Below are 26728 nucleotides of genomic sequence, written 5' to 3'. Positions count from 1 at the left end.
TTCAATCTAGAAAAGTGAGGGGAGGGTGGAGGGCACACCAGCAAATAATCACCTCACATTGCCTCCAACTGGGAGTATAAATAAATGAGAATAGTGGTCATGTTGTGGTTGTTGGGGCCTGGCTAGTCTTACAACCTTAAAAATGGTCTGATTTGGTCACATACCAAACCTTTGGTCACACACCATACCTTTAAAGCACATTTAACACACATGGTGTTGGGCTTTTTCACTGACAGGACCAGTGTTGCAGAATGCCCTCCCTGTTCAAGAGGCCCCCATTGGTATTGGGGTTCTGCTGGCTCCTGAATACACTCTTTTCAGGAAAGCATTCCTCTGAATTTGAACTTCCTGACTTAATTGTTTTAAGCTATTTTTATTGCTACGCTTTTTAACTGATTTGTTTTATTGTGTACAGCAGGCTTCTTCAAACTCAGCCCTCCAGATGTTTTTGGCCTACAACTCCCATGATCCCTAGCTAGCAGGACCAGTGGTCAGGGATGATGGGAACTGTAGTCTCAAAACATCTGGAGGGCCGAGTTTGAGGAAGCCTGGTGTATAGCATAGTACAATTGATTTTATATTGGTAAACTGCTTAGAAGCCATTTTGGCATGTAAGAGGTATAAAAATTTAATAATAATAATAATAATAATAATAATAATAATAATAATGTCTTCAAAGAGAGGCTAAGCTTTAGAAACCACATAGGAGGGTCAGAAGTTTACCTTGGTAAGCTCCTTGATGACTAAGGGACTGTTCAATGATGAAAGGGATGCTGTTGGTGACTCCAAAACCTTCTTCCTCTCGTCTGCAACATCCCGGTCTTCTGGAAGGACGGGGACTCTGTTCAGCAGCATTACCTGTTGTAGAAAAAGCCAACAGAATGTAGACGATGAGCATACTGCAGTAATGCAAGATTCTGGCGCAGCTGAAAAAGTAATTAGCCTGGTTCACACACAATACTAAGCCATGGTTTGTTTACTCAACTACAACTTAACCACCCAAAATTGTTTCTCCGAAGCTTGGTTTGTTTTCCAGCCGGTCCTTCCTTGTGACTTTGTAGCTTGATGAATATCTTACACTGTAGACACAGCCCACTGGGAAGCTTGGCTTACGGTTCTGTCAACCCAGGAACGCTTCTTCCTTCCAGGAAATCCTTACCCACTTCCGCCTCCGATGCACGTTGCAGACAAGGTTCTTCAGTCTCCAAAGGATGTTCGTCTCAATGAGGAAGAGGAGGATGAGGAACACAAGCCCCTGGACAGCCATGGCAGTCAAGTATTTGCCAATCCCAGGGCTCTCCCATGCAAAGTAGTTGGTTTGGAAAGTAATATCTGGAATGGTAGGAGAGAGGGGAGAGAGAGAGAAAATACTGAAGGGCACTGTCCAATCCCAAACAAATACTTTAAACTCACCAAATCCCCTCACAGAGCGACAATTTTCACATGGTCTAGTCCTTCCCCTGCCCACCCCCTAATATTCTTATGAGGGTCTCTTCTCCAGTCTTCAGAGAGTAGGGGAGAAGTGGGGAGGCAGAAAAAGGTCCTCCTTTCCTTTACCTTTCTCCCCTTCCACTCTGCAGTTTTAATCTGAAATCTTAAGTGTAGTACTGTGCCCGGAGCTCAGAAACTGCTTGCACTATTGAAATCCCCTGCTGCAAAATGCGCCTAGAACAATGGGAGTTTCAAACACTGGATAGGATGGAGACACTGCTGATAACAGCAGCCCTGTTTGAGACCTTTCTCTTCTGCAGTGCCTGAACATCAGGACATGGGTAACACTGAATATGCACAAGGGAAGGGAAGCAGTGAGCTTGATGCAAGGCTGTTGTTTTCAGTGGCAGTCCTGGGGTGGGTTGTGTGTGTAATGACTGACATTTAATGCCCTTTTAAATGTGCTGCAGAAGGGGGGATTATTGGGTTATCTTTGTTTTTATTATGTATTTTGAGTTCTTTAATACAGTGGTACCTCGGGTTACATACGCTTCAGGTTACAGACTCCGCTAACCCAGAAATATTACCTCAGGTTAAGAACTTTGCTTTAGGATGAGAACAGAAATAGTGCTCCAGCAGCGCAGCGGCAGCAGGAGGCCCCATTAGCTAAAGTGGTGCTTCAGGTTAAGAACAGTTTCAGGTTAAGTACAGACCTCCGGAACGAATTAAGTACTTAACCTGAGGTACCACTGTATTGCAATCTATGTTGTGAACCACCTTGAGATCTACGATTATAGGGCGCTATACAAATTTAATAAATAGTAATAGTAATAATAATAAGAAGAAGATGTTTTGACTTGCTGCAGAAGCCAGAGACGAAAAGATGAATTCTGGATACTCACTAAACACTTTGCAGACAAGGAGAGACTCAATTGAGGAGGTGCAGAACTGAATGAACTCATAGTTCTGGTAGAATTTGCTGATGCTTTGTCCCAAGCAGTAATTGGGCAGGATTAAGAAGACTTTATCCAACATCCTTGAGAGATCCACCATTCCAAGTTCTGTAAAACAAACATGGGAAGGTCAGGGAAGTGGCCTTTGATAGCCAGGTATATTAATGAGTCTGCCCTGTTCATACATAGAGGGTGGCTATGCTTGTGTCTAATAATTCTTTTTCTCCTCCTTTTTACATCAGGCTCTTTTTTCTCCTGCCCAGTTTTGGGAGCTGGGCTGCGTACTTTAAGAAACAGAGCACAGTGATTCAGAAAACAATGACAATTAAAAACTTTTAAAAAAGATACAGTGGTGCCCCGCAAGACGAATGCCTCGCAAGACGGAAAACTCGCTAGACGAAAGAGTTTTCCGTTTTGGAGGTGCTTCGCAAAACGAATTTCCTATGGGCTTGCTTCGCAAGACGACAATGTCTTGCGAGTTCCTGCTGGTTCCCCCCCCCCTTTTTTCTAAGCCGCTAAGCCGCTTATCAGCTGATCCGATCAGCAGATAAGCCGCTAAAAGCCGCTAATAGCGCTAATTCGCTAATCCGTCAATGGGCTTGCTTCGCAAGACGAAAAAACCGCTAGATGAAGAGAATCACAGAACGGATTCTTTTCGTCTTGCGAGGCACCACTGTAGTTAAACACATTCTTCCATCCAATGATCTGAGGGTTACCAGGAGCAGTATTTTGCAGCCACCAAATTGGTGGGCTTGAAAACAAGCAAGGTGTTCAAATTCATCTTGAAAGTTATGATAGGGACACATCACTAGGGAGGGCATTCCACAACTGCGGAACCACCAGCAAAAAGGCCCTGCCATGGGTCAGTGATAACCAGGCAGCCCCGGTTGTGACATCTCCAATCTTAGTTGTGATAAAACTTTAGTATTTGTAGGTGTTTTGCTTTAATGGGGTTGGCTTATATACTTGCATTAGCCATTAGGAAGGGACATAATTATAAATATTTTAAACAAACAAACAATGAATGTTAAAATGTATTCTGGATGGTGTCAAAGCTGGACATTTGCCAGGGCCCCACAAGATCAGAAAAAGGTCCACCATGCTAACAGCATTGCAAATTTCCACCTTGTAGAGAGTATCAAATATCAGATATAGCCTTAGATCATTGTTTCCCAACCACTGTTCCGTGGCACACTAGTGTGCCGCGAGATGTTGCCTGGTGTGCCGCGGGAAAAATTAAAAAATTCTAAAGATTTTTTTTTAAGTCAAATTTTCGATTGGGGCGCCGTCACTAGATGACCCCTGGGGTTCCCTCCCGCTCTGCGCCTCCCTCCTCCTCCGGGGAGGCCCTTCCTTGCTCTCGGCCAAGGCTTGGCGGCTGCCACTCACTCACTCGCTTGCCCACCCGTCCCTCCATCCCTGCCTCTCCCCCTCCGTCCCCGGCGTGGGGGCTGCCGGGATCCGTAGTCCCCTCGCCCTTGGGCTCCGCGCCCGCGCGGGGTGCGCGAACTACATTTCCCAGCATGGCCTGGCGGGCCGGGCATTTTGTTTGAAGCGCTCTTCTCCCGGCCATGGAATGAGCGCAGCGGCGGCGGCCGGGCGGGCAGGGGCTCTTCCGCGCAGACCCCGTGCAGCCTGCCTGCGCCCCCACGGAGATCGGGCGGCAGGATGGAGCCCGGGGATCCCCGCGGAGGCGGAGCGGCGGAGGCGGAGGCTGCCCCCCAGGTAGGGCTGCGTCGGGGGTTTTTTATTTTTGCAATGCTGCATCCGTGCCGGAGGGGACGCATCGGACCGTGGGGAGACCCCTTGGCGGGCGTGCAAGGCAATGCATGCGTGCAGGCGTTGCATGGAGTGCAGTGCAGTGCAATGGCAACGCGGCGCCCTGCATGCATGCATGCAACTTCCACCGGCGCTCCGGACTTGGCAGGTGAGGGGGGTCCCCAGTGGGCGGCAGAGAGAGCCGGGAGGGCGAAGGGGAGCTGGGGGGGGAGCAGCGCTGCTCCCCGAGCCGAGCCCGGGGGGGAAACTTCGGCGTCGTTGCGCCGGGTGTTGGAAGCGGAGGCTGGCGGGGGCCCCTCACCTGCAAAACCTGGTCGCCTCTCATATATTTCGTGCATTGCATTCATCGCCCGCTTTCTCCTCCAAGGAGCTCCCAGGGGCGCGCGTGGTTCTCCCCGTGTTATCCTCGCAACAACAGCCCTGCGAGGTGGGTCAGGCGAGTGGCCCAAGGGAGCACCCAGGGATTGTCCTGGCAAGGTGGGGTGATTTGAACCCTGCTCTCTGCCCGGTCTTCGTCCTCATTTAGCCCCCACATGTGCATGACTGTGCATGACTGAGGTTTTCCCCCCTCGTCTTGGCTATGGTGTGAGTCTGTGCTGTTAATTAATGGGGTTCTGCCTTCGGAGAAGATGAGCCAGCCCTCAAGGAGGTGATTATGTAATTTGCTAGCAATTCATGTCCCTCCCGGCGTGATGCTGCGCGCTGACGTCACGGGGCTGTAATGGTGGTGTGCCTCGAGATTTTTTTCATGAAACAAGTGTGCCTTTGCCCAAAAAAGGTTGGGAAACACTGCCTTAGATATAGCTCCTCTCCTCCAGACTAGTGTTTATATTGCAAATGTATTCTGCAGCATGGTCCTGACACAATAAAAGTGTCTTAAGGGTGGGTTTGTTCTGCTTTTTTAGTTGCGACAAACCTATCTCATTTATTGCCATCCAGAGGGGCAATAGTGCAATGAAAGTGGGACACACACCCTCGCCCTAAACCCCAGATCCTTTGTGGTGCTAAAAGTTACAGGAGTTCAGCAACATATTGAGTAATTTTGCGCTGATTGGGAATGAAGCAGTATGACCGCCCCAAAACTTTCTCAGGCACAAACAGCATTGGGGGGAAAGGCTCACATATGACTAGCCCAATAGCATTATTAGCACAAATTGTCATAGAAAAGAGGCCTGGAGTTTTCCTGCCTCTTCCAGGTTAGAGTGCCATGCCCTGGAAACAGCACTGACTGAAATCCCTCTTTGTGTGCACAAGGATATTGTTGAGACTAGGAAATGCAATCAGCAACAGGGCTGGGGGTCCCCGATCCCTTACCTTGAATGCTCATGATAGTGACTGCCAGGAAGGTGGCTGTCCCTGAGAAGATGTTGAAGATGGTGAGGCGTGTGTAGGCTGTAGAAGCCACAGAGAAGAAGAAGCTGAGCAGATACATGAGGGGGATAGTGGCCCAGCCGTAAAGGAGGAAGATCTGCATCACATCAACAAGGTGGTTGTCCTGGGTGAAGGCTTTCACGTCAAAGGCTTGGAATATCACCTGGAGAGAGGGATCAACCAAGGAAACAGGGGGAGGGGAAGTATTTCAGCAGAAAATGCACACAAAAATACATATTTTAGGGGGAGAAATTCATACTATTTAAACATTATTTTGCTTATGTGGTTTTTTGTGGGGGGGGGGGTTTAATTGCAGAAGAATGGGCACATACAAGACTGAGATGAACTAGAAAAGAGTTTGATCCATTCATCCCTGTCAGGTATAGGGCTTTCCCATTCCTGATTCTTTTAACTGAAGAACATGCCACCAGACAGTTTGAAGGGATCCTGAAGGTCATCCAGCCCAACCCTGGAACTGCAGATGCCTGAAACTGAGCTTAGGATTTTCTGCATGCAAAATATCTGTCACTGACCCAGTTTGGGACTGATATGAGCACCATGGCTATAAGAGCAGCAGCAGGAGGAGGCATATGAACGTACACCTCTTAGGAATAGTCAGCATTCCTTTGCTTGAATGTTCAGCTTTCATCGTGGGGGGGAAAATGATCTCTAGGATTCTTATTGCGGGGGGGAATACATCCAGGCAGTATTCTATCCAATTGCTAAGTAAATGAGCTTTTGATTCAATTGTTAATGATTGGTTCAGTCATAGATTTACTTAATCTAATAAACATAAACAAATCAGAGTGTTTGAATTTATGTTTTGCTGGTTTGCACTGATTATAATGCTCTTCCCCACACAAATCTAGAAAACAGGAGCACTGGAAGTCAGGCCATTGGGTCCATCAAGTTTAGTATTGCCTACCCCAGGGTTTTCCAAACTTGAGTCTCCAGATGTTTTTGGACTACACTGGTCCTGCTAGCTAGGGGTGATGGGAGCTGTAGTCCAAAAGTAGCTGAAGAGCCAAGTTTGGGAAACCCTGGCCTACGCTGAATGCCAGTGGCTGTCCAGGATTCCAGATAGGGAGTCTCCCCCAGCCCTACGTGAAGATTCTGGGGATCAAACCTGGGACCTTCTGCATGCAAAGTGGATATCCACCACTGAGCCAGTTTGCTTATGTGCCTGATTAGCATGTCCTGCCCCCACCCCTCTGTTGGATTCTTTCAGCATACATCTCCTGGTGCATTTTTGCCAAACCACCGGCAAAGAACCTCCTGGGGACTGCAGCTGAGCTGACTTACCAGCATGAGCACACAGGGCGTGAGGTAGTTGATGAGGTCCCACAGGAGGGCCGAGAGCCAGAAATTGACGACATAGACTCCGCTGACAAACTGGACGTGCTTGGCCTTGATGGCCCTCTCGCTGACGAGCAGGAGAGCGAAGGTGCTGGACAACGAGGCCATTCCATAGAGCAAGTTGATTGCAATGGCGAAACCCGTCTGGCCTCTGATGGGACATTAAAGACAGCAAGGTGAGCAGGACCAGGGATGTTTATTTGGAGGAGCATCCCATCTACCCAAAAGGCTGAAGGCAAGCAATAGCAAGAGCAAGAAAAGATCCAATCAGGGGTTTTATAATGTAGAACAAGTATATCCTAGGAACTCCAGCGCAACAAGGTGAGCAACTGGCAGGCCCTGGACCAAGTCTAGCTCATGAAGGGGTGACACTTGCACTTTCCCCATGTCTTCCCAATCCAAGGGGGAAAGGCAGGTGTGCAGGGAGCAGCAGGGATGAGAAAGGGATGAAGCCAGATTTCACCAACCAGCTGCCCATTGGACGTCATCAGGACTCCAACTCCAACCAGCAGGGGTGATAGGATTTGGGAGTCATCCAGAGGGCACCAAGCAGGGGAAGACTGGAATAAGCCCTATTGGGGGTGGGGGAAATCTCCCTTCCCATCCTTAAAAGGACCCTCTGGAAGAATATTTCTATGCTGCTATTTCAGCCTAAAGGCACCCAAAGAAGTTCACAAAACAATTTAAAAACAAAACACAATTAATACGAGACAAAGTAATATTTTTTTTAAAAAACAGTAATCCATCACCGTTTATACAGTGGTACCTCAGGTTAAGTACTTAATTCGTTCCGGAGGTCTGTTCTTAACCTGAAACTGTTCTTAACCTGAAGCGCCACTTTAGCTAATGGGGCCTCCTGCTGCCGCTGTGCCGCCGCTGCACGATTTCTGTTCTCATCCTGAAGCAAAATTCCTAACCTGAAGCACTATTTCTGGGTTAGCGGAGTCTGTACCCTGAAGCGTATGTAACCCGAGGTACCATTGTACTAATATCAGGAAAGTCAGCTCTTCAGGTGCCAGGCCTTGCAAAGCTAACAGAACTGCAAACGCCATGTGTAAGAGAGAGTGGTAGTGACAGACTCAAGGGAATCCTGAGGTTTGTACAGGGAAAATTCAAGGAGAAGGGGGAACGGGAACTCTCCAAAAACACTGAGTATGCTCCGTGGGCATGGAATGCTGGCTGACTGCTGGGAGGGAAATGGAATAGAGTCGCAGGAGATCTGCTCTCCAAGTGGCAGCCTCAGAGGGTTGTTGTAAGGCTAAAAAGAGAGGCGAGAGGACTATGCACGCCACTTTCAGTTCTTTGGAGGAAAGGCAACACTATATATAAAGGAATTAAATAAAGAGTGAATTTATCGTTGTTCAAAAGAGAGGAAGAATCAACTCACTCCATGAGCTGGTCCTTCGCGGTCTCTGTTGTGTTGCGGGGCTGTGGGTAGTTAGCCACGGAGATGGAAGCATTGGGGTCAACCAGCAGCTTCAGCAGGGCGTTGTCAACCAGGAGAAGGGCTGCGGCAGATGAGTGGAACGCCTGGTTGTTGAAGAGAGCTGTCACCTTCACAAGATCCCCGGTTTCTTCGAAGGACGCTGCCGCAATGTAGCGCTCGTTGAAGGCTCCCCCTTCTTCAGCGGCTCGAGAAATCAGGTATTCCTGCAGATCACCTGCAACAACACTTTTGTCAATGCAGCAGGCCTCCTAAGTGGTCCTTCTGTTGGCCGATCACATGCTATTTGAGATGAACCGTTAGGAGATATTGCTACAGGTATTTAGCGGAGGAAGGTTTTCTCTGCAACCTTGAGGTCTAGAAACTTGCTGTTTGAACAGAAACGGGGATTTCCAGGAAACCGACAGGTGCCAGAAGCTGGAAACTAGGCCAAATTTTGGCATGATCTGAAGCCTCAAGTAAAGCAGAGTATCTATAAATAATGTACATGAACAGCCTATTGAAGCTTGGTGTTTGCTGACAGCATCTTGTTTTTAAGACTCCAGCAGCCCCAAAGTTGGTTGGGTGTTTAACTTTACATGGAAGTCTATCTTCCTCCTCTTTTTGCTCCCTTACTCCACACTCCATGTGAGACTTCTTCCTCACAACCTTCCACCCTAATCCCTTGCTCCCCAGTCTCCCTATCTGCCAAATGCACCAAGGCAGGCACACACCAGTCACTATCGTTCTCTCCCTCCCTTCCAGCATCTACTTTGATATTGCACATTCTGTGACTGGGCCTTCTCCCTCAGGTGCTTCCAATGCCCATGAGCATTTTGCCATATCCCAGCTGCTGAGCCACAGCGGCAGCAGCTCCTATTTGTTCTCCTCTCTCTTTCTTGCTGAAAGGGCTTAAAGACAGACTAAATATCTGTTCTCTGTCCTGGTTCGGCTACTCACCCACTACCTCCAGTGGCCCTTGGTGCTGAGAGTCCACAATATCCTTATACTGCTCTCCTAGTCTCTGGGCCAGGGTGGATTCTTGGGAGACAGAAAAGGGCACTGTAGTCTGTCCATACGGATTTAAGGTCATCTTGAGCAAGGAAGAGTCTCGTGGGCCTGGAAAGGTCTTGGCCACAATCAGGGCAAAGGCAGTGAAGATCAGAGGCACCAGGAACTGCGCTGCCACCATCTTCCAGTTGCGCCAACTGTAGACAGCCCTCTTCATAAACATGGCATAGAACTGCTGACAGCAGAGGTAGAACTATGAAGACAAAGAGCAGGCTAAGGATACTGATAAGGTGGGTCCCCTTGGAAGATTAGATAAACTTTGATATTAACAGGGCATTATTGCTGTTATTATTTATATGAAGGCGGTGACCATTCCCTGTGGGGGTTCCATTCCAAGCCCCCGCGTGTGTCGGTGGAGCGTATATAAGCACATCCCGCTCTGTCCTTGTTCTGCCTTCTTCTGGGTCCAAAGGACCTGCACATCAGCAATCACACATCCATTGGACACCACCTGTATTTTGTTTGTATACTGCTTCAACGTAAAAGCCTTTGAGCAGTTTACATAAAATATGAATTAACAATTATCAATAAAAATTGAAGCATTCCCCCTTTCCATTTAATTTTTTTTTAAAAAATTAGTGATGTGTTTTTAAAACTACAAAGCCATTCTTGGATATGTTTAAGTACACAGCTGCGCCTAATGCTTCCAAGAAATTTCACACCAGCCGTCAATAAGCAGTATCATGATGAGTGCTTGACAAAATCACCCACACTGAATTTGTCTGGCTTTGTATACGTATGTAGCAATAATGAACATTCATTTAGGTCATATACAGTGGTACCTCCAGTTACGGACAGGATCCGTTCCAGAGGTCCGGTCGGATCCCGAGGTTTCTGCAACCTGAGGACCGCTTCTGCGCATGCGGTGAAACCCGGTCAAATCCTTCCGGGTTTGCCGCCTTCTCATCCTGAAGTTTACATAACCAGAGGGTTACGTAACCGGAGGTACTACTCTATTTGCAAAAGCAGTTTGAGCATGTGAAGAACCATGGGTGAGAATTTTAGTCAAATATAAAATCAGGCAGTTATCCTAGAAACGATGATCATCTTCCCAGGAGGATGAAGACTCCAGTGTCCTTGGTGCTCTGGCTAATGGTAGAGGCTGGATTCAACTTTAGGAATAATTAGGAAAGGGGCTGGAAATAAAACTCCTCAGAACTAAGGCATGGCCACATTCGGGGTACTACTCATTCAAGCCACAAAGTATGGTGAGTTCCATTTTTGTCAACACCCACGATTAATCAATTGCTATGTTCACAAAGGCTGGTGGGTCCCCATGGCACCAGAGCAACCAACCAGAGCTCACCCCCGTGTTCAGCTTGATGTTGGAGCAATCTTCCGTGATCAGAGCCCCGCTGTCATCTGTCATGTCAGTCATCCCACTCAGGCTGCTGGAGTCGTCCATGGCCCAGTCGTTGGATCGCCGTTCATGCTGGTACTGCAAAGCCGGCAGCTGGATGGCTTGGATGTCCATGCTGGAATCAACCAGCTTGCCAACTCTTAAAGGAAAAGAGTGAATCCATGTAAGCGAATGCCATTGGCATTAGGTGGGGTTTGTGGTTTTGTTTTGTTTTTAAAATTAAGTCACCCCAGAGGTTAGCTTCCCAACAACCTCAGCGTCATACCTGGTATCTGAAGAAGTGTGCATGCACACGAAAGCTCATACCAAGAACTAACTTAGTTGGTCTTTAAGGTGCTACTGGAAGGAAGGAATTTTTTTATTTTGACTATGGCAGACCAACACAGCTACCTATCTGTAACTGATACCTGTATACAAGTTTTAGAAATGAGCCTCTTCTGGAAGCTCACTTGCCACATTTCTGAGTCATGCACAATGTTCTGGACCCATTTCTGGTTGAAGCAGAAATGGGCTTTCCCAGTGTGAGCAGAGTATGCATTGGGGCAGGTCTGATTGGTTGCCCCTTGCTTCAATCATAGAACAACCCTCCCTCTTTTCAAAGCACAGCTGTGCATGATACTGATTGATCAGCTGTGATGCCAATCATGAAGCCACTGTCCCTCCTTCTCTGTGCTTTCCCCCCCAAATTGCACCAAAAGGTGGCAGTGCATGTGGGTTGCTCATCTGATGCAGAGGGAGAAGGGAGGGCAGGTTGTTCAGACTGCAGAGAAACAGGGATTTGACCAGAAGTTCATGGTATTGACCCATAATTTGAGGAGAAATGTTTTTGTGAAATTATTCCCACCACTGCCAAATTTTGTTTTGCCAAATCATTTCAGCATCTTGTTTACTTGAGTCCCAATGAACTCAATGGGGATTTCTTCCAAACTGCACTGTTAATAGAACAGCACTGTTAATCTCAGATTCCCTCCCCCTCAATATACATCCGAATCTTATTTCAGAAAGAAATTAAATCCAACATGTTTTAACTCACACTTACTCCTGCTGAAAGAGCACGTTTACCTTCCTTGCTAGTTTCCCCAATGCCCTACCTGAGAAAAACTTCCTCCATAGTGGTGACTGAGGCTCCGTAACTGGCAATGCCCAGCTCCTCCCGGCGTAACTCCAACTCTGTGAACAGAGCCTCAAACCTGGAAAAGCAGCAGGAAACAGGAAAGAACTTCAGCATTCAAAGTGTATTCTTAACATTCCCTATATTACACAGAGGAAGTGCTTCCTACCACTTTGGCAAAGGCCTGTAACCTGGGGTTCTTGTGGGGGAATGTGCTTTCCATGCACTTTCAATGCACACAAGAGTTTAGCAGCTGCTGGGAAAGCAATCTGCACGGCAGTTCTTGCCAGCCCAATTTCACAGTTTGGCCACACCCACTCTTGGCATGTGATCCTTGGAGGGCGAAGTCTTCGCCTAGAGAAGGTGAGCTCTCACTGGCTTAGACACACACCCAAAATTTGCAAACGCTAGAGAGACCCCCGGCACTGCAGTTTCACAACAGACAAAGCTCCCACACCAATGACGACCTGGCAAGCCATCATCAGTTGTTGCAGAGGGTGACACTACCTGTGCGTACTCTCTTTGGGAAGGATGAAGGACAGCTCCGCCCCAGCGTTGCTCTCCAGGGTGGCGTTGGGCACATAGTGATAGATGAGACGGGAGATTTCCCCGAGGTTGCAGCACGGCTCCTTCACCATCACCATGTGGTATCCTGCACCTGAAAGGGAGCAGATGGAGATTTTGAAGGTGGGGGGAAGAAGTGCAGGAGAAGAGAAGAGATTTTTGTGTGCACATAGGAAGCTGCCTCATACTGAGGTTGCATTTATTTTGTTCCACTTCCCTGACATTTTACCTAACTGTTAATTTCCGCATTATGTTGGAGCTTTAATGTGATGTAAAAACCACTTCTGGAAAACTAACGGAATGCAGTGATTTATTTGCTGTTTGATTCCATTAAAAAACTGTCTGTGCCCCTTAACCCATAAAATCACTAAAATGGTGAAATTTGGGGAAGGATATTGGCATACTATTTTTTATTGTCTGTGTTTGTTCATCAAGAAAACTAATAAAAAACTAAAAATAAAAATAAAAAGGGCATTGACATACAATTCTTTCCTGCCCTTTTCATGGGGGGAATTATGGGGAAACAAAAGCAGGTATATGAGGAAAGGGTTGGGGAGGAACACTATTGTCCAATTATGTTGGTTCCTGTGTCACCGCACATCCACTTGGCATGAATTTAATTTAGTGTGACATGTCGGTATATCAGTAAAAAAGCCACAGTTCCACAACAGGCACTGCAGTGTGAAAGTGACATTGGAAATAACAACAACAACAACAACAACAACAACAACAACAACAACAATAATAATTTATTACTTATACCCCACCCATCTGGCTGGGTTTTCCCAGCCACTCTGGGCGGCTTCCAACAGGAGATTAAAAATACATTAAAACATCGGTCATTTTTAATTTTTTTTAAACTTCCCTAAACAAGACAGAAGTGCTAGCGTTATAATCAGGAAAATGGAACGAAATATTTCCCATGTCTGAATCCACCAGACTGTTGGTCCATCTAGCATAGCATTGCCTAATAGTACTGCCTCGCAGCAGCAATCCAGTGTCTGAGACCAAGGATCTTTCCCTGCTTGAAGATGCTGGGGATTAGATCATAGAAATACAAAGCTGGAAGGGAGCACACGGGTCATCTAGTTCAACCCCCTGCAATACAGGAATCTTTTGCTCAACCTGAGGCTTGAACCCACAACCCTGAGATTAAGAGTCTCATGCTAGAACATGGGACCCTCTGCAAATAAAGCAGATGATCTACCACTGAACTCCATCCAGTCAAGAAGCAATCAGGGGTGTTCAAACTACATACCAGCAGGTTGCCCTGCAGTAACAATTGCTATGTTGAAATTGCCAGGTGCCTGACAGGTTTTTGGGTTTTTTTGAAATGCAGAATATATACACACCATTGGTGAAGGCACTCACATTTAAAGCCCCTCTCCCATACAGGTCACTAGGCTCTTCCCCTTCCAAGTCTCATACAGAATGAAATAATCCTGTGAATGCTACCAAAGGGGAATGCCATCCACTGCAAGGTCCTTATTTCTTTGTGGTCTTCTTCAAGTTAGGTGCTGGCACAAGGGGGATTCTCCTTACCGTATTTATGCTTGAGAAAGAGCGAAGACCCACAGCACTGGAGCTCCCCCTTTGCCATAATCGCAATGCGGTCGCCCAGCAGATCTGCTTCGTCCATGAAGTGTGTGGTGAGCAGGATGGTGCGGGTGCTCCGCTGCTCCTGCAAAAGCTCCCAGGTGGCCCGGCGGGAAACCGGATCCATGCCTGAGGTTGGCTCGTCTAGCATCACCACCTAGACAGTGCAGAGAGAAGAGGCCTCAGTGCAAGGTGAAACACAGCTGGTGTAAGATATGAAGGGCACATACCGTATTTTTTGCTCTATAAGATGCACCTTTTCCCTCCTAGAAAGTAAGGGGAAATTTGTGTGCGTCTTATGGCGCAAATGCAGGCTGCGCAGCTATCGCTGAAGCCAGCAGAGGGAGAGCTGTGTAGCAATCCCTCTTGCTGTTCTGGCTTCAGGGGTAGCCGCGCAAACCTCTTCAACAACATTTGATTCAGAATATTTTTTTTCTTGTTTTCCTCATCTAAAAACTAGGTGCGTCTTATGGTCGGGTGCGTCTTATAGAGCGAAAAATATGGTGCCCAGAATACAGAAGAGAGACAGTGTGGCGCAATTGTGGGGGGCAGCCTGAGGCCTAATTTCATGCAGTGGCAGGGGGAAATGGAAGCAAATGGGGTGGCAGAAAGAATAACGAAGAAAGAAAACGGAGGACTCTCAAGACTCACTTTGGAGTCTCCAATGAGTGCGATGCCAATGGAGAGCTTCCGTTTCATCCCCCCAGACAATGCTTTAGACAGAGAGAAGCGTTTCTCCTGTAGGCTGAGGATGTGCAGGATGCGGCTAATCTCCTCTAGACATTTCTCTGCAGGAAAACCTTTCAACTGAGAGGAAATAAAATGGAAAAAGAGTTAGCACACGGGTTGACAAAAAAATTTTTTTTTGATGCTGCTGCTGCTGCTTTCATTTAAATCAGGGTTGGGGAATGTGTGACCCATCCCTAGCTATTGGTCATGCTGGCTGGGGCTGATGGGAATTGGAGTCAAACAGCATCTGGAGGACCGGAGATTCCTAATCCCCAGTTAGACAAAAAGGTTAAAAAAAATGAACAGGTTTCTAGTCCCTGTAGTTGACAACTGCTGACCCCAGAATCCTATTGCACTTTGTCCCACATTGTGGCATCAGCCTGAAAGTGCATCAATGCTCCACATAGGAAAAGCTCATGTGTGCATTCACAAGCCCAAGAAATGTGAATCCATCATCTGCATCTCCCTCCAGCCTGAGAGAGAAGTTTGGTGTTTGTACGGCCTTTGCTTTTACAGAAGATCGTGATTGCCGGTGTTCTAAGTGAGAATATACACCATTCATTTAATGTAGGCTATCTCCTGAAGAGTTACACCATGCTATGTAACAAAGGATAAAAAGAAGCCTCGCAATATTTATCCGAGATTACCCCAGCGTAGAAGTACAGGTGCTCTTCCACTGTCATTTGGTCAAAGAGGACGTCGTGCTGAGGGCAGAGGCCAAGACTTTTTCGGATCAGATTCATGTCCTGGGAGATCTCATAGCCATTGATGTATGCTTGGCCACTTGTTGGAGGATACAGTCCTGGGGAAAAAGAACAGCCTTCAGATTAGCGGCCATTAGATTAGATGGATCCCCTAAAATCCGAGAAGGTTTAAAAGGCATTTTATAGTATCCCTGCCAAGACTGTCCACAACTCTCTCTTGGGTGTATCCAATCCCAGTTTGCTGCCTGTGTGGTACATAAACTGAATCTCAACCATTTCAAACCCCGTTAATTACTGTAACCTATTACCAGGTGGGGGGTGTGAATTCCCACATTTTGTAAGCAAATATAGCGCATTTCTGTATCTTCATTAATATGCTCCTTTTTATGCACACTTGCTCCTAATAGATGCATTTTTGTAAATATAGCCTTGACTCATTATTCAGGCTCAGCATGGTGATGATGATGATGATCCTAGGAGCCTAGGAAGCTGTCTTATGCTGAGTCAGACCTTTTGGTCCCTCTAGTTCAGTATTATCTACACTGACTGGCAACCGCTGTCTACAGTTTCAGGCAGGTAATCTATCCCAGTCCTACCTGGAGATGCTAGGGATTGAACCTGGGACCTGCTGCATGCAAAGCAAATAGTCTACCACTGCCCTTCCAGCCTAGTCCCAACAGCCCAACCTCACCTGTGAGCATGGACAAAGTCGTCGTCTTCCCAGCACCATTGTGCCCCAGAAGCACTGTGATTTGCCCCTCATACATATTCAGGGTCAGGTCCCTTACGGCTTCCTTGGTTTTGTTCCCCACCTTGAACACCTGAGGACAGCCAAGTGAGAAGTATACATAAACAGGCATTCAGATGCTCTTTCCATAAGCTGCTGTTGCACAACTCAGCTTTCAGAGTGCGGCATCCCAGAAGAACCCACCTTGGACAGGTGCTTAATTTTGATCCCTGAAACCAGGTCTGACGGCTCCTCTTCTATGTACTGGCTTTTCAGGGCCTTCTCTGGGTCCTCCTCCTCTTCTTTCTCCTTTCCCAGCACTGTCTGAGGACTCCCACACCAATACGAAGGCTAAGGAGAGACAAACAGGGAGGCTCTTATTGTTGCGAACAGTTGGAGTTTGCCAATTATTTCATTGATGGGGTGAGGCAGCTTTTTCAGTCTGAGGGCCACATTCACCCTTCCAGGGGCCACATACCAGATGCTCAGAAGAATAAATTGCAATAAACTATTGACTTGCTTTTGTTTTAATATGGATTTTGTGTTCTCATTTTGTATTTTTTATATTGTAGACCACCCTATAATCTTCGGATGAAGGGTGGTAAACAAATCTCTCACTCTCTCATACTCTGCTACTTATTTATGCCAGCTGAAGTCCTCTGTCTATTTTGTTTGGTTCCAATGAAACAGGGTGAACTTCTACCCCCAGCGCCAGCCATTCCCAATCTGGTGTCCTCCAGATACTTTGGACTACTGCTCCCATCAGCCCCAGCCTGCATGATGCAAGAGTAAGAATGAGCATCAGGGATTCATGAAGAGTCAATATTCATTTTAGCTATTCATAGATACCAAATGGAGCTCACATATATCCACTTGGTCAGATCAGGAAGCCTGGTAAGCAGAACAAGTTGTTGCCACTAATTGCTATTATGATGTCCTCTAATGAAGACAGAAATAGATCAGCTACTATGCCTTGTTTGTTTGCCTAAAACAGAGGTTTTAAACCTATTTGAGTCCATGGCTCCCTTGACCAACTACATTCTTTCTGCGGCACCCCTGTGGGGCTCAGGAGCCCAGTTATATCACCCCTTGCCTGCAGAGCTGGCAGCCTTTCACTCTTTTTCGAACAACCTCCCTTGTGGAGTGTTCCCTCAGCCTCCTCCCCTCTCCCCTCTCCTTGGGAGTCATCTGGGCAGCCGCTGCTGCCACCCCTGATCACTGAGCTACCCACCCACCCCAAAGAAAGGTGCTTCCTCACACTGCTCCACAGGGGCCTGGGAAGCATCCCCTAGCCAGCCCCAGAGGCACCATTTGCCTGGGGAGCTTATAACCAGGGCTGCTGCAACAAACAACTGTGCAAGTCTCTGGGAGGCAGAGACGCAAGAGGGCATCAGAGGAGGGAGGGAAGGAAAGAGGGACAGAGGCCAGTGTTGCCCACAGCACGCCCAACCATCATTCAAGGCACCCTAGGGTGCCACAACACACTGGTTGAAAGCCACTGGCCTAAAACAATGGCCTGGCTCACAAGCCACGCTGGACCAAACCAAGTCCCGGCATAAACATGGCCATGTACTTCCTAGAAGAGGAGATCACAGTTGCTTTGCTCCTCTTCCTGTCATTCCTCTGCTCGTTTGGTTTAGCCTGCCATTCAATCCCAGAATCATGGTTTGGCTCTCTGGACAAATCATGAGCTGTAAATCATAAAAGAAACCTTGGTGGCAGCTTATGGCTAGTCCAGAGATAGTAAAACCAGGTGTCCAGGTTTGGGTGACAAACCAAGTTTCTCTGCATGTGTCTTCACAGCGTCAAACCCCACCACAAACATTCCATTTCTCAGTTCCACAACTTGCTCTTTTTCTGTGCTCCTGAGAATCGTCACAGCATACCCTCAGCACTGGACTCTTCCCCATTACTAAGCTCCAGACGTTTTCAATTACCACTTGCAAGTTGTCGTCCAAAGCAACTGGAGGGAGCAGGTTGGCACAGGCTAGGCTACACAACAGCTGGTCATTGGGAGAGAGAGCAGCACAGGACTCACCATCAAGAAGAAGTACCAGGGCTGTGGGATGCCATACTCTCCTGGGAAGACGGCCTCCACATACCAGGCCACCAAGCCATACAGCACCGAGTCCAGGAGTAGCATCCCTAGGACGTGAGCCACAGTGAAGTTATCGTCCACGCTGACTGGTTTCAGAAGGTCCCTCCACTGCACCCCAGTGCCTGGAAAACAGAATAATAATAATAATAATAATAATAATAATAATAATAATAAGCTTCCCTAAACAGGGCTGCCTTCAGATGTCTTCTAAAAGTCTGGTAGTTGTTGTTCACTTTGACATCTGGTGGGAGGGTGTTCCACAGGGTGGGTGCCACTACCGAGAAGACCCTCTGCCTGGTTCCCTGTAACTTGGCTTCTCTCAGCGAGGGAACTGCCAGAAGGCCCTCGACGCTGGACCTCAGTGTCCGGGCAGAACAATGGGGGTGGAGATGCTCCTTCAGGTATACTGGACCGAGGCCGTTTAGGGCTTTAAAGGTCAGGACCAACATTTTGAATTGTGCTTGGAAACGTTCTGGGAGCTAATGTAGGTCTTTCAAGACTGGTGTTATGTGGTCTCAGCATCCAAGTTCTGTTTTGCATCCAACAGTGCAAAGTGAAAGCAGGCTGCTAATACATTACTGAGACCTGAAATGTGAGGGGCCAGGGTGGGGAACAAGACATCCCTTTCTTCTGACCCTCTCCTCCCAAATTAGGGATCCCAAAGTTGTTTTTGTTTTAAATACTTACTGCTACATCATTGTGAAGGATATTTACTAGCCGGTTTGGAGTATACAAGAAATATTTCAACACAACAAAAGATTCTGAGTGTCCTAACCACATTGCATGCACTATCTTGGGTAGCTTTACAACAATCTTACGAGGTAGTCCAGTATGATGGTGGATTAAGAACCTAAGAATGTGAAAAGAGCCTGCTGGATCAGGCCAATTACCCATCTAGTCCAGCACCCTGTTCTCACAGTGGCCAAACAGAAGCTTGTGGGAAACCAGCAAGCAGGATTCAAGCACAGGAGACCTCTCCCCTCCTGCAGTTTCCAGCAAATGGTATTCCGCAGCATTTCTGCCTCCAACCGTGGAAACAGAGCGCACAGACTTCATGGTTATTGCAGATAAGGACCTGAGACAGGGTGGGTGGCGAAGAAGATGGGGACAAAGCTAGGATTAGTTGCCATGGACTCTGGCTCCACCTGCTGTTGAGCTCCTTGCCTTCTGCCCTGCCACTCCCAACGGGCACCAGCCGCCACTGATTGTGGTGGATACTTGCAGACCTGATTGACTCTCCCTTGATCCTTCACACTCCAACATTTGCCTCCGAGAGAACCTCCAGGCCTTTACTTACTTAAAGTCCTTCCCCAAAAACAGTTCTTCCAGGAATCCTTTAGACAAGGGGCAGTCAACATGGTAACCTCTCATCAGCCCTGACCATCAACCATGCTGGCGGGAGTGGGGGGGGGATTTGAACCCTGGTCTCGCAGGCCCTAGCCTGACACTTTAGCCACCACAATGGCACAGGCGATTCCAATAGGCACCAGCTGACAGGCTCCTGACTGTGTGCTGGAAGCCACATTCCTCTCTGCCCCCACACCTGATATCACTTGCGACATCAGGTGATGAGGAGGTGGCCATGGTTTTGAGGAAATGGCTGCACCAGCTAAACCTCTTTCCCTGTTTATCCCTGCCTCCATTATTCCTCCCTGTTCTTTCCCTGTACGTGTTTTAGACTGGAAACCTCTTGGAGTAGATACCTATCAAACCTGTTCTTTGCAGAGCACCATGTACACTGAACACGCTTATAAATAAAAAATATTTTAGCCCACTCTAGCCCAATGGGACGCGGGTGGCGCTGTGGGTTAAACCACAGAGCCTAGGGCATGCCGATCAGAAGGTTGGTGGTTCGAATCCCTGTGATGGGGTAAGCTCCTGTTGCTTGGTCCCTGCTCCTGCCAACCTAGCAGTTCGAAAGCACGTCAAAGTGCAAGTAGATAAATAGGTAAACGGGAAGGTAAACGGCGTTTCCGTGTGCTGCTCTGGTTCACCAGAACCAGTCATGCTGGCCACATGACCCGGAAGCTGTCTGCAGACAAACGCCGGCTCCCTTGGCTCATAGAGCGAGATGAGCGCCGCAACCCCAGAGTCGGTCACGACTGGACCTAATGGTCAGGGGTACCTTTACCTTTACCTTTAGCCCAATGGTTGCCATTAATTTGATTTTGAATTGATTTTAGAATGAATTGATTTTAGAATGTATTTCAATTAACTGATTGTGATTTTATGTAATCTGTGTTATTTTTACTGTTGTTAGCCTCTCTGAGCCAGGCTTCAGCTGGGGAGGGTGGGATATAAATAAATTTTTACTATTATTAATTATTAGTATTATTATATGCTGCACTTTTGTTTGTTTGTGTTTTTTTCCAGGAGAAAGAAAGAAAAATTGAAGAAATATTCAGCCCGCTTTTAATTCCAGCCAGAGCTGGAACAACAAGAGTATTGCAGCTGAACAAACATTTACCAGTTGCTCAATAACCAGCTGGTAAGTCATGTGAGTTGGTCTCACACTGACTCCTGCTTGCAAGAGATATAGCAACAGATACAGAGCCCAGCCCAGGACAAACCTATGGCTGCCTGTCTCCTGATGATAGTTAGGCAATTCACACCGTGGGTGAATACATTCTTTCACAGCGTACTAATCTCACCACCCTCTTTTTGGAGCTAATCACGACCAACGCAGCAAACAATCAACATTTCCTGCCATTCTCTTATGGTACAATCTGCATTAATACAATTAAATTCCAACTTTCCTCCAAGGATATCAAGGTAACTGCTCCAAGGGGACACCCAGTGAGCTACATAGCTTAGTGGGGATTTGAACCCCGGTTTCCCAGGGTCCTGGTCCAGCGTTCTAACCACTACACCACACTGGTTGCTGCAACCCATGCCATGCCATAAAGACATAAGAAGAGCCTCCTGGATCAGCCCAATGGCCCATCTAGTCCAGCATTCTGTTCTTGCACGGGCCAACCAGATGTCTGCGGGAACCTGAGCACAAGAGCACTTTCCTTTCCTGTGGTTTCCAGCAACTGGCATTCAGAAGCATTGCTGCCTCCAGCTGTGGAGTAGGGCTGGCCGATATCAGCCTTTCAGCATCACGTTATATCACCAACCAAACATCGCGGTCTGGCGATGTTCAAAAACAAGCTGCATTGGCCTCAGCAACTAGCAAAACTGACTGGAAAACTTAAGAGGAATGTCAAACCAAAAGGTATTTAGGGAATGTAAAATATATAAAGAATACCTGAAAATGTACTGTACGAACTTGCAGAAATAGAGTGATACTGATAACCAAGAATTGTTCAAAATGTAATAGTGGATTATCTATCTATATGCAAAATAAAATAATATGAATCTGTGCAAGGAATACAGATAACATAAGTAGTAGGAGAATTATTGGAAGTTAGATATTTTAATTTGTTATGTAAGTGTAATATATTGTATTTGTTTATGTTTGCTTTTCTAACTTTCCTTACTTTGTTTTTATTCATTTGTATCGTCTTTTGTACTATATGTTATGTATATTTGTCTATGTGAAAATTATTAAAGATTTTCTAAAGAAAAAAAGAAAGGAAATTGCCGCAGCTCTCACAGGGTTCATCCTAGTGCCTAGAGGGTGGGACAAGGCAGCTTCTTTGTACAGCTCACCTGGGGCACAGGAGGGCTCCCAATCCCCAGCTCAGTCATCCCCGGTGCTCTCCCCGCTCACGGATGAGTAGGGAGAGCATCGGGGCTCCTTTGGGCAGCACTGCCAGCAATGGGGAGGGCTCCCCACCCCCAGCAGAGCCATCCCTGGTGCTTCCCCCACACCCGCTTGCGCAGGAGCCAGCGCTGGACTGGGGGATCCTTTACCTACTCAGCTGAGGGGAGCGGCAACCACACATTCCTCAGCCAAGCAGTTAAAAGATGCAGAGGAACAAGCTGTTATCGGTGCCTCGCCGATGAAGCTTTTTTCTCCCTCTGCACAGTATGAGGGCAGAATGGAATTGCAACGATCGCTGGAGGAAGCACAGTGGTACCTCAGGTTACAGACGCTTCATGTTACAGACACTTCAGGTTACAGACTCCTCTAACCCAGAAATAGTACCTTGGGTTAAGAACTTTGCTTCAGGATGAGAACAGAAATCGCACAGCGGCAGCAGGAGGCCCCATTAGCTAAAGTGGTGCTTCAGGTTAAGAACAGTTTCAGGTTAAGAACGAACCTCCAGAATGAATTAAGTTCTTAACCCGAGGTACCACTGTAGCTAGCGGAGGGACTCGGAAGTGATGGCGGTTTCACCAGCAATATACCACTGAGTGAAGCTGACATCATGGTCTACTCCTTGTACCAATCCTGGGTGATATATTGATATATTGCCCAGGCCTACTGTCAGAGCACTGCCACCATGGCTAGTAGCCATCTATAGTCTTATCCTCCATGAACTAGTCCAATCTTTTTTAAAAGCCACCCAAGTTGGCAGCCATCATTGCCTCCTGTGGGGCAGAGTTCCACAGTTTAACAATGGGCTCTGTGCATTCCTGCACGTGCACAAAGAACAAAAGCAGCTCGGCAGTTTCTGCCAGAGGAGGATTTGCATCCACAAAAACTGGCAGCCAGCCAAGAGGGTGGGACTCTCGCCTGGCCAGGAGCATCCTAGCCAACTCACCTTTCCCTTCGAACATGCCGATCAACTGCGCTCCCATAGCCATGGCGACGTTGGAAATGAGGCATGACGAAAGCTTCTGGTCGTGTGTCATTGTGTCGTAGCGCGGGGAGATGAAGAAGTATGGAATGTAGGAGAAGAAGTAGAGGAAGCCCCCAGCAGCTGCCGCCACGTTTGCTGGGAAGGCAAACAAGAGAGACAATATTCAGAGAAAATAACGGCAACAGCAAGGATTCATGTGCACTAACAAATTCAATAGGAACTCTTTGTTTCGTGGAAACCCAACTTGTGGCATCAAAACCAGTGTATGAAGGGAAGGGCAAAAGAGGGTCATGTGGTCCTGACACCTTTTTTCCTAGACTCCTTAAACTGTGGAGCCAAATGCAATATGAAGGGGGACCTGCAAAAAACATTTGCAGCATGGAGTGCTCCTGCTCAGGAGCCCAGCAAGATAATACCCTTTTCCTGGACACTCCATTGCAGTCTCCTTTTCCTTCCCTGTTTCCCCAAAACAATCAGTCAGCATTCTGTGTACACTGAGCATGCTCATCACTCCTATATGTGGTTCCAACCCCTGCGCCAGACTTATACAGTGGTACCTCGCAAGACGAATGCCTCGCAAGACGGAAAACCCGCAAGACGAAAGGGTTTTCTGTTTTGGAGGCGCTTCGCAAGACGAATTTCCCTATGGGCTTGCTTCGCAAGAAGAAAGCCCATAGGGAAATCTCCGGGGACCTCTTTTAAATGCTGGTGGTGGGGAGCAAAGCCTTTCCCCCCCTCCGGCCTTCAGAAGAGGTCCAGGAAGGCCGGCGGGGGCCGAAAGGCTTTGCTCCCCACCGCCAGCATTTTAAAAGCAGTCCGGGATAGCAGGGAAGCGCTTCCCGCTATCGCGGACGGCTTTTGAAGGCAGGCGGGGGGGGGGAAGCAAAGACTTTTGCCCCCCGCCCGCCTTCAGAAGAGGTCCTGGACCTCTTCTGAAGGCGGACGGGGGGCGAAAGTCTTTGCTCCCCCCTGCCTGCCTTCCCGGGAGAGCGGAGAAAGGCAGCGCGTTTCTCCGCTGTCCCGGACGGCTTTTGAAGGCAGGCGGGGGGGAGCAAAGACTTTCGCCCCCCGCCCGCCTTCAGAAGAGGTCCAGGACCTCTTCTGAAGGCGTGCGGGGGGCAAAAGTCTTTGTCCCCCCTGCCTGCCTTCCCAGGGGCTTTTACATCGCCCCGGACAGCGGAGAAGTCCTCCGCTGTCCCGGGCGATTTTAAAATGCTGCCCGCCAGCATTTTAAGATCGCCCCGGACAGCGGAGAAGTCCTCCGCTGTCCCGGGGTTTTTTAAAATGCTGGGGGTGGGAAGAAAAGCCCTTGCCCCCCCCCAGCCTTCAGAAGAGGTCGGGGGACAGACTGTCCCCGGACCTGGTCTGAAGGTGGTTTCCATAGGAACGCATTAATTGATTTTCAATGCATTCCTATGGGAAACCGTGCATCGCAAGACGAAAAACTCGCAAGAAGAAAAAACTTGCGGAACGAATTAATTTCGTCTTGTGAGGCACCACTGTACTGTATGTCTAAATCTTTTTTTAAAAAAAGAAATATATATATGTATACAGTGGTACCTCGGGTTACATACGCTTCAGGTTACAGACCCCGCTAACCCAGAAATAGTACCTCAGGTTAAGAACTTTGCTTCAGGATGAGAACAGAAATCGTGCTCCGGCGGCATGGCGGCAGCAGGAGGCCCCATTAGCTAAAGTGGTGCTTCAGGTTAAGAACAGTTTCAGGTTAAGAACGGACCTCTGGAACGAATTAAGTACTTAACCCGAGGTACCACTGTATATGGCGTCTATAAACCCTTTCCAGGAGTGTATCACTTCAGACTGCAGGTGAGGCAGTCTGAACATGATCTGAACACTCCGCCAAGTTAAAACACACATACACACAACTCTCTGCATTTGGAAAGCTAGCACATAAAGAAGGAGATCAGGCTCAAACTCTTCTCCTTGACATACTCACATTCCATATGCAGGGAAACTTTTGACTGGATGCATGCTTGACACACATTCTATCACTGTTTATATAATAAGTAACAATGTTTTTATTTGTTAACTTTTTCATCTGTTAAAAATGAACAAAGCGCAATTAAAATTGGCATTGCTTTTGTGACTTGATGTGCAATGTTTTCTACTAAGAAGAAAGCGTTGTTAATGCACAATGACAGGTACATTAAACTTGTAAACCTCAAATGAATTACTGTCTGCTTGGCTGGAAGGTTCCAGTATAAAAGGCATCAAAATGACAAACTGTTGCATGGGTGGGCTGAACAAGAGTCTGCATCTGCGTTCCCACAGTGACAAACTTGTTCACTGTGCTTAGTCACATCCCACCTCTTCCAGAGAGTGAATTACAGGAGCAACTCTGAAAAGCAGGGGCAAACAAGATTTTCAAGTTTTACTGTTGCAGTGGCACACTAGACCAGGCTGTTTTTCACTCTGCAATCTGTTCCTAGCATAGTCACTGCTTAGGCCTCAAATTCCTGGAGTTGCTTTTGACATGTAAACATTGCAATCCATTAAACTGCCAAAGGTGGGGTGGGGTGTTGCTGCTGGCACCTTCAACAGGGACTAGCTGCATTTGCAGCTGATTCCAGTGGGATTTCCAGGTACCGGGTGCAAATCCTGATTTAGCAGGGACCGGCTGCACTCAGAAAAAGGACACCTACCAAAGACACCTACCTCATCAGGCCTAATTAGGCTCATGGGCTAGAAGTCCCCAGCACCGCATTAAAGTGAGGCATCCTTTCCCAGGGTTAGCTTAGAGCATTACAATAAAATTTGTTGTGCTGAAAGTTCTGGTTTTCTTACTCCCTACATATAATTGCATCTCCTCCCCTTGTGCTTTAAAGCTGCGACCCAATTAATACCATAAGCATGCCATGGGGGGGGGGGCAGGGAGAACAAAGCTCAAAGCCCTCTGATGTTTCCACAGGCAGCTGTTTCAAATGCTGAAGAAGCAAGCCACATTTCATTTCAGATTTGAAAGTGGAAAGGTGGCTTGCCTCTTCAGAATGCAGTGGCTGAGTCAAAGAAACCTCTTGCTCTTTGGCATCTTCCTGTGCGATGAGGTCTTGGGGCTAGTTGAAAACACACCAGGGACTATCGATGGTTCCCAGGGCAGCACGAATTCGTCTGAAAGGAAGCCATGTACAGCTCCTCTTCCTTGGTATTCTCCACCCATACACCCCACTTCAGAATAATAATAATAATAATAATAATAATAATAATAATAATAATAATAATAATAATTATTATTATTATTATTATTATTATTATTATTATTATTATTATTATTAATTAATATAATTTATACTAAATTTAAAATAAATAATTTATTATTTATACCCTGCCCATCTAGCTGGGTTTCCCCAGCCACTCTGGGCGGCTTCCAACAAAATATTAAAATACAATAGTAAATTTAAAAAACAATGTAAGTTAAATCTGGCATACTTTGCAATGCTCAAATCCAGCAATGCCATCATCTCAGGGACCATTCCACACCCTGTTTTTTGGCACACTGCAGGGGCAAAAACATTGATGGGAGTGGGGATGCATTATGTTGCAAAGGAGGGAAATTCAGTGTTATCAGCTACTGTGGGAAACAGAATACTGTACTGGACTAGCTAAGCCTTTGGTCTGACCTACATGGCTCCTTTCTTATGCTTTATTTAGGGGGAGAAAGCTGAGCCTACTATTCTGCAGTACAGTAGCAAATACTATACGTGCATGGATATTACTGAGACCTCCCAGTTCTTTCATTCACTTCT

At 47.3% G+C, this 26728-nt stretch overlaps 1 protein-coding gene across 3 annotated transcripts in view; it reads right to left on the bottom strand.

Moving 5' to 3' along the window:
* ABCA3 (ATP binding cassette subfamily A member 3) overlaps positions 1-26728 on the bottom strand; it is a 76131-nt gene that overhangs the window by 12544 nt on the left and 36859 nt on the right. For 2 of the 3 annotated variants that reach the window (XM_083473600.1, XM_083473601.1), the window contains exons 9-25: positions 22926-23099; positions 18214-18395; positions 16380-16526; positions 16140-16269; positions 15392-15546; positions 14667-14822; positions 13962-14172; positions 12363-12513; positions 11836-11934; positions 10691-10883; positions 9274-9577; positions 8278-8551; positions 6837-7041; positions 5478-5697; positions 2334-2492; positions 1160-1332; positions 724-858 (exon numbers count right to left, since the gene is read on the bottom strand). In XM_083473600.1, the coding sequence (XP_083329726.1) occupies positions 724-858; positions 1160-1332; positions 2334-2492; positions 5478-5697; positions 6837-7041; positions 8278-8551; positions 9274-9577; positions 10691-10883; positions 11836-11934; positions 12363-12513; positions 13962-14172; positions 14667-14822; positions 15392-15546; positions 16140-16269; positions 16380-16526; positions 18214-18395; positions 22926-23099 (3068 nt within the window). Of the gene's footprint in view, positions 1-38; positions 859-1159; positions 1333-2333; positions 2493-5477; positions 5698-6836; positions 7042-8277; positions 8552-9273; positions 9578-10690; positions 10884-11835; positions 11935-12362; positions 12514-13961; positions 14173-14666; positions 14823-15391; positions 15547-16139; positions 16270-16379; positions 16527-18213; positions 18396-22925; positions 23100-26728 lie in introns of all 3 variants that reach the window. The other variant, XR_014518833.1, reaches the window with a different exon arrangement.

Source organism: Podarcis liolepis (assembly GCF_965112155.1).
Source record: "Podarcis liolepis genome assembly, chromosome: 14".
Taxonomy (NCBI): Eukaryota; Metazoa; Chordata; class Lepidosauria; order Squamata; family Lacertidae; genus Podarcis; species Podarcis liolepis.
The sequence above is the reverse complement of the archived record's forward strand: the minus strand, read 5'-3'. Positions and strand labels throughout refer to the sequence as shown.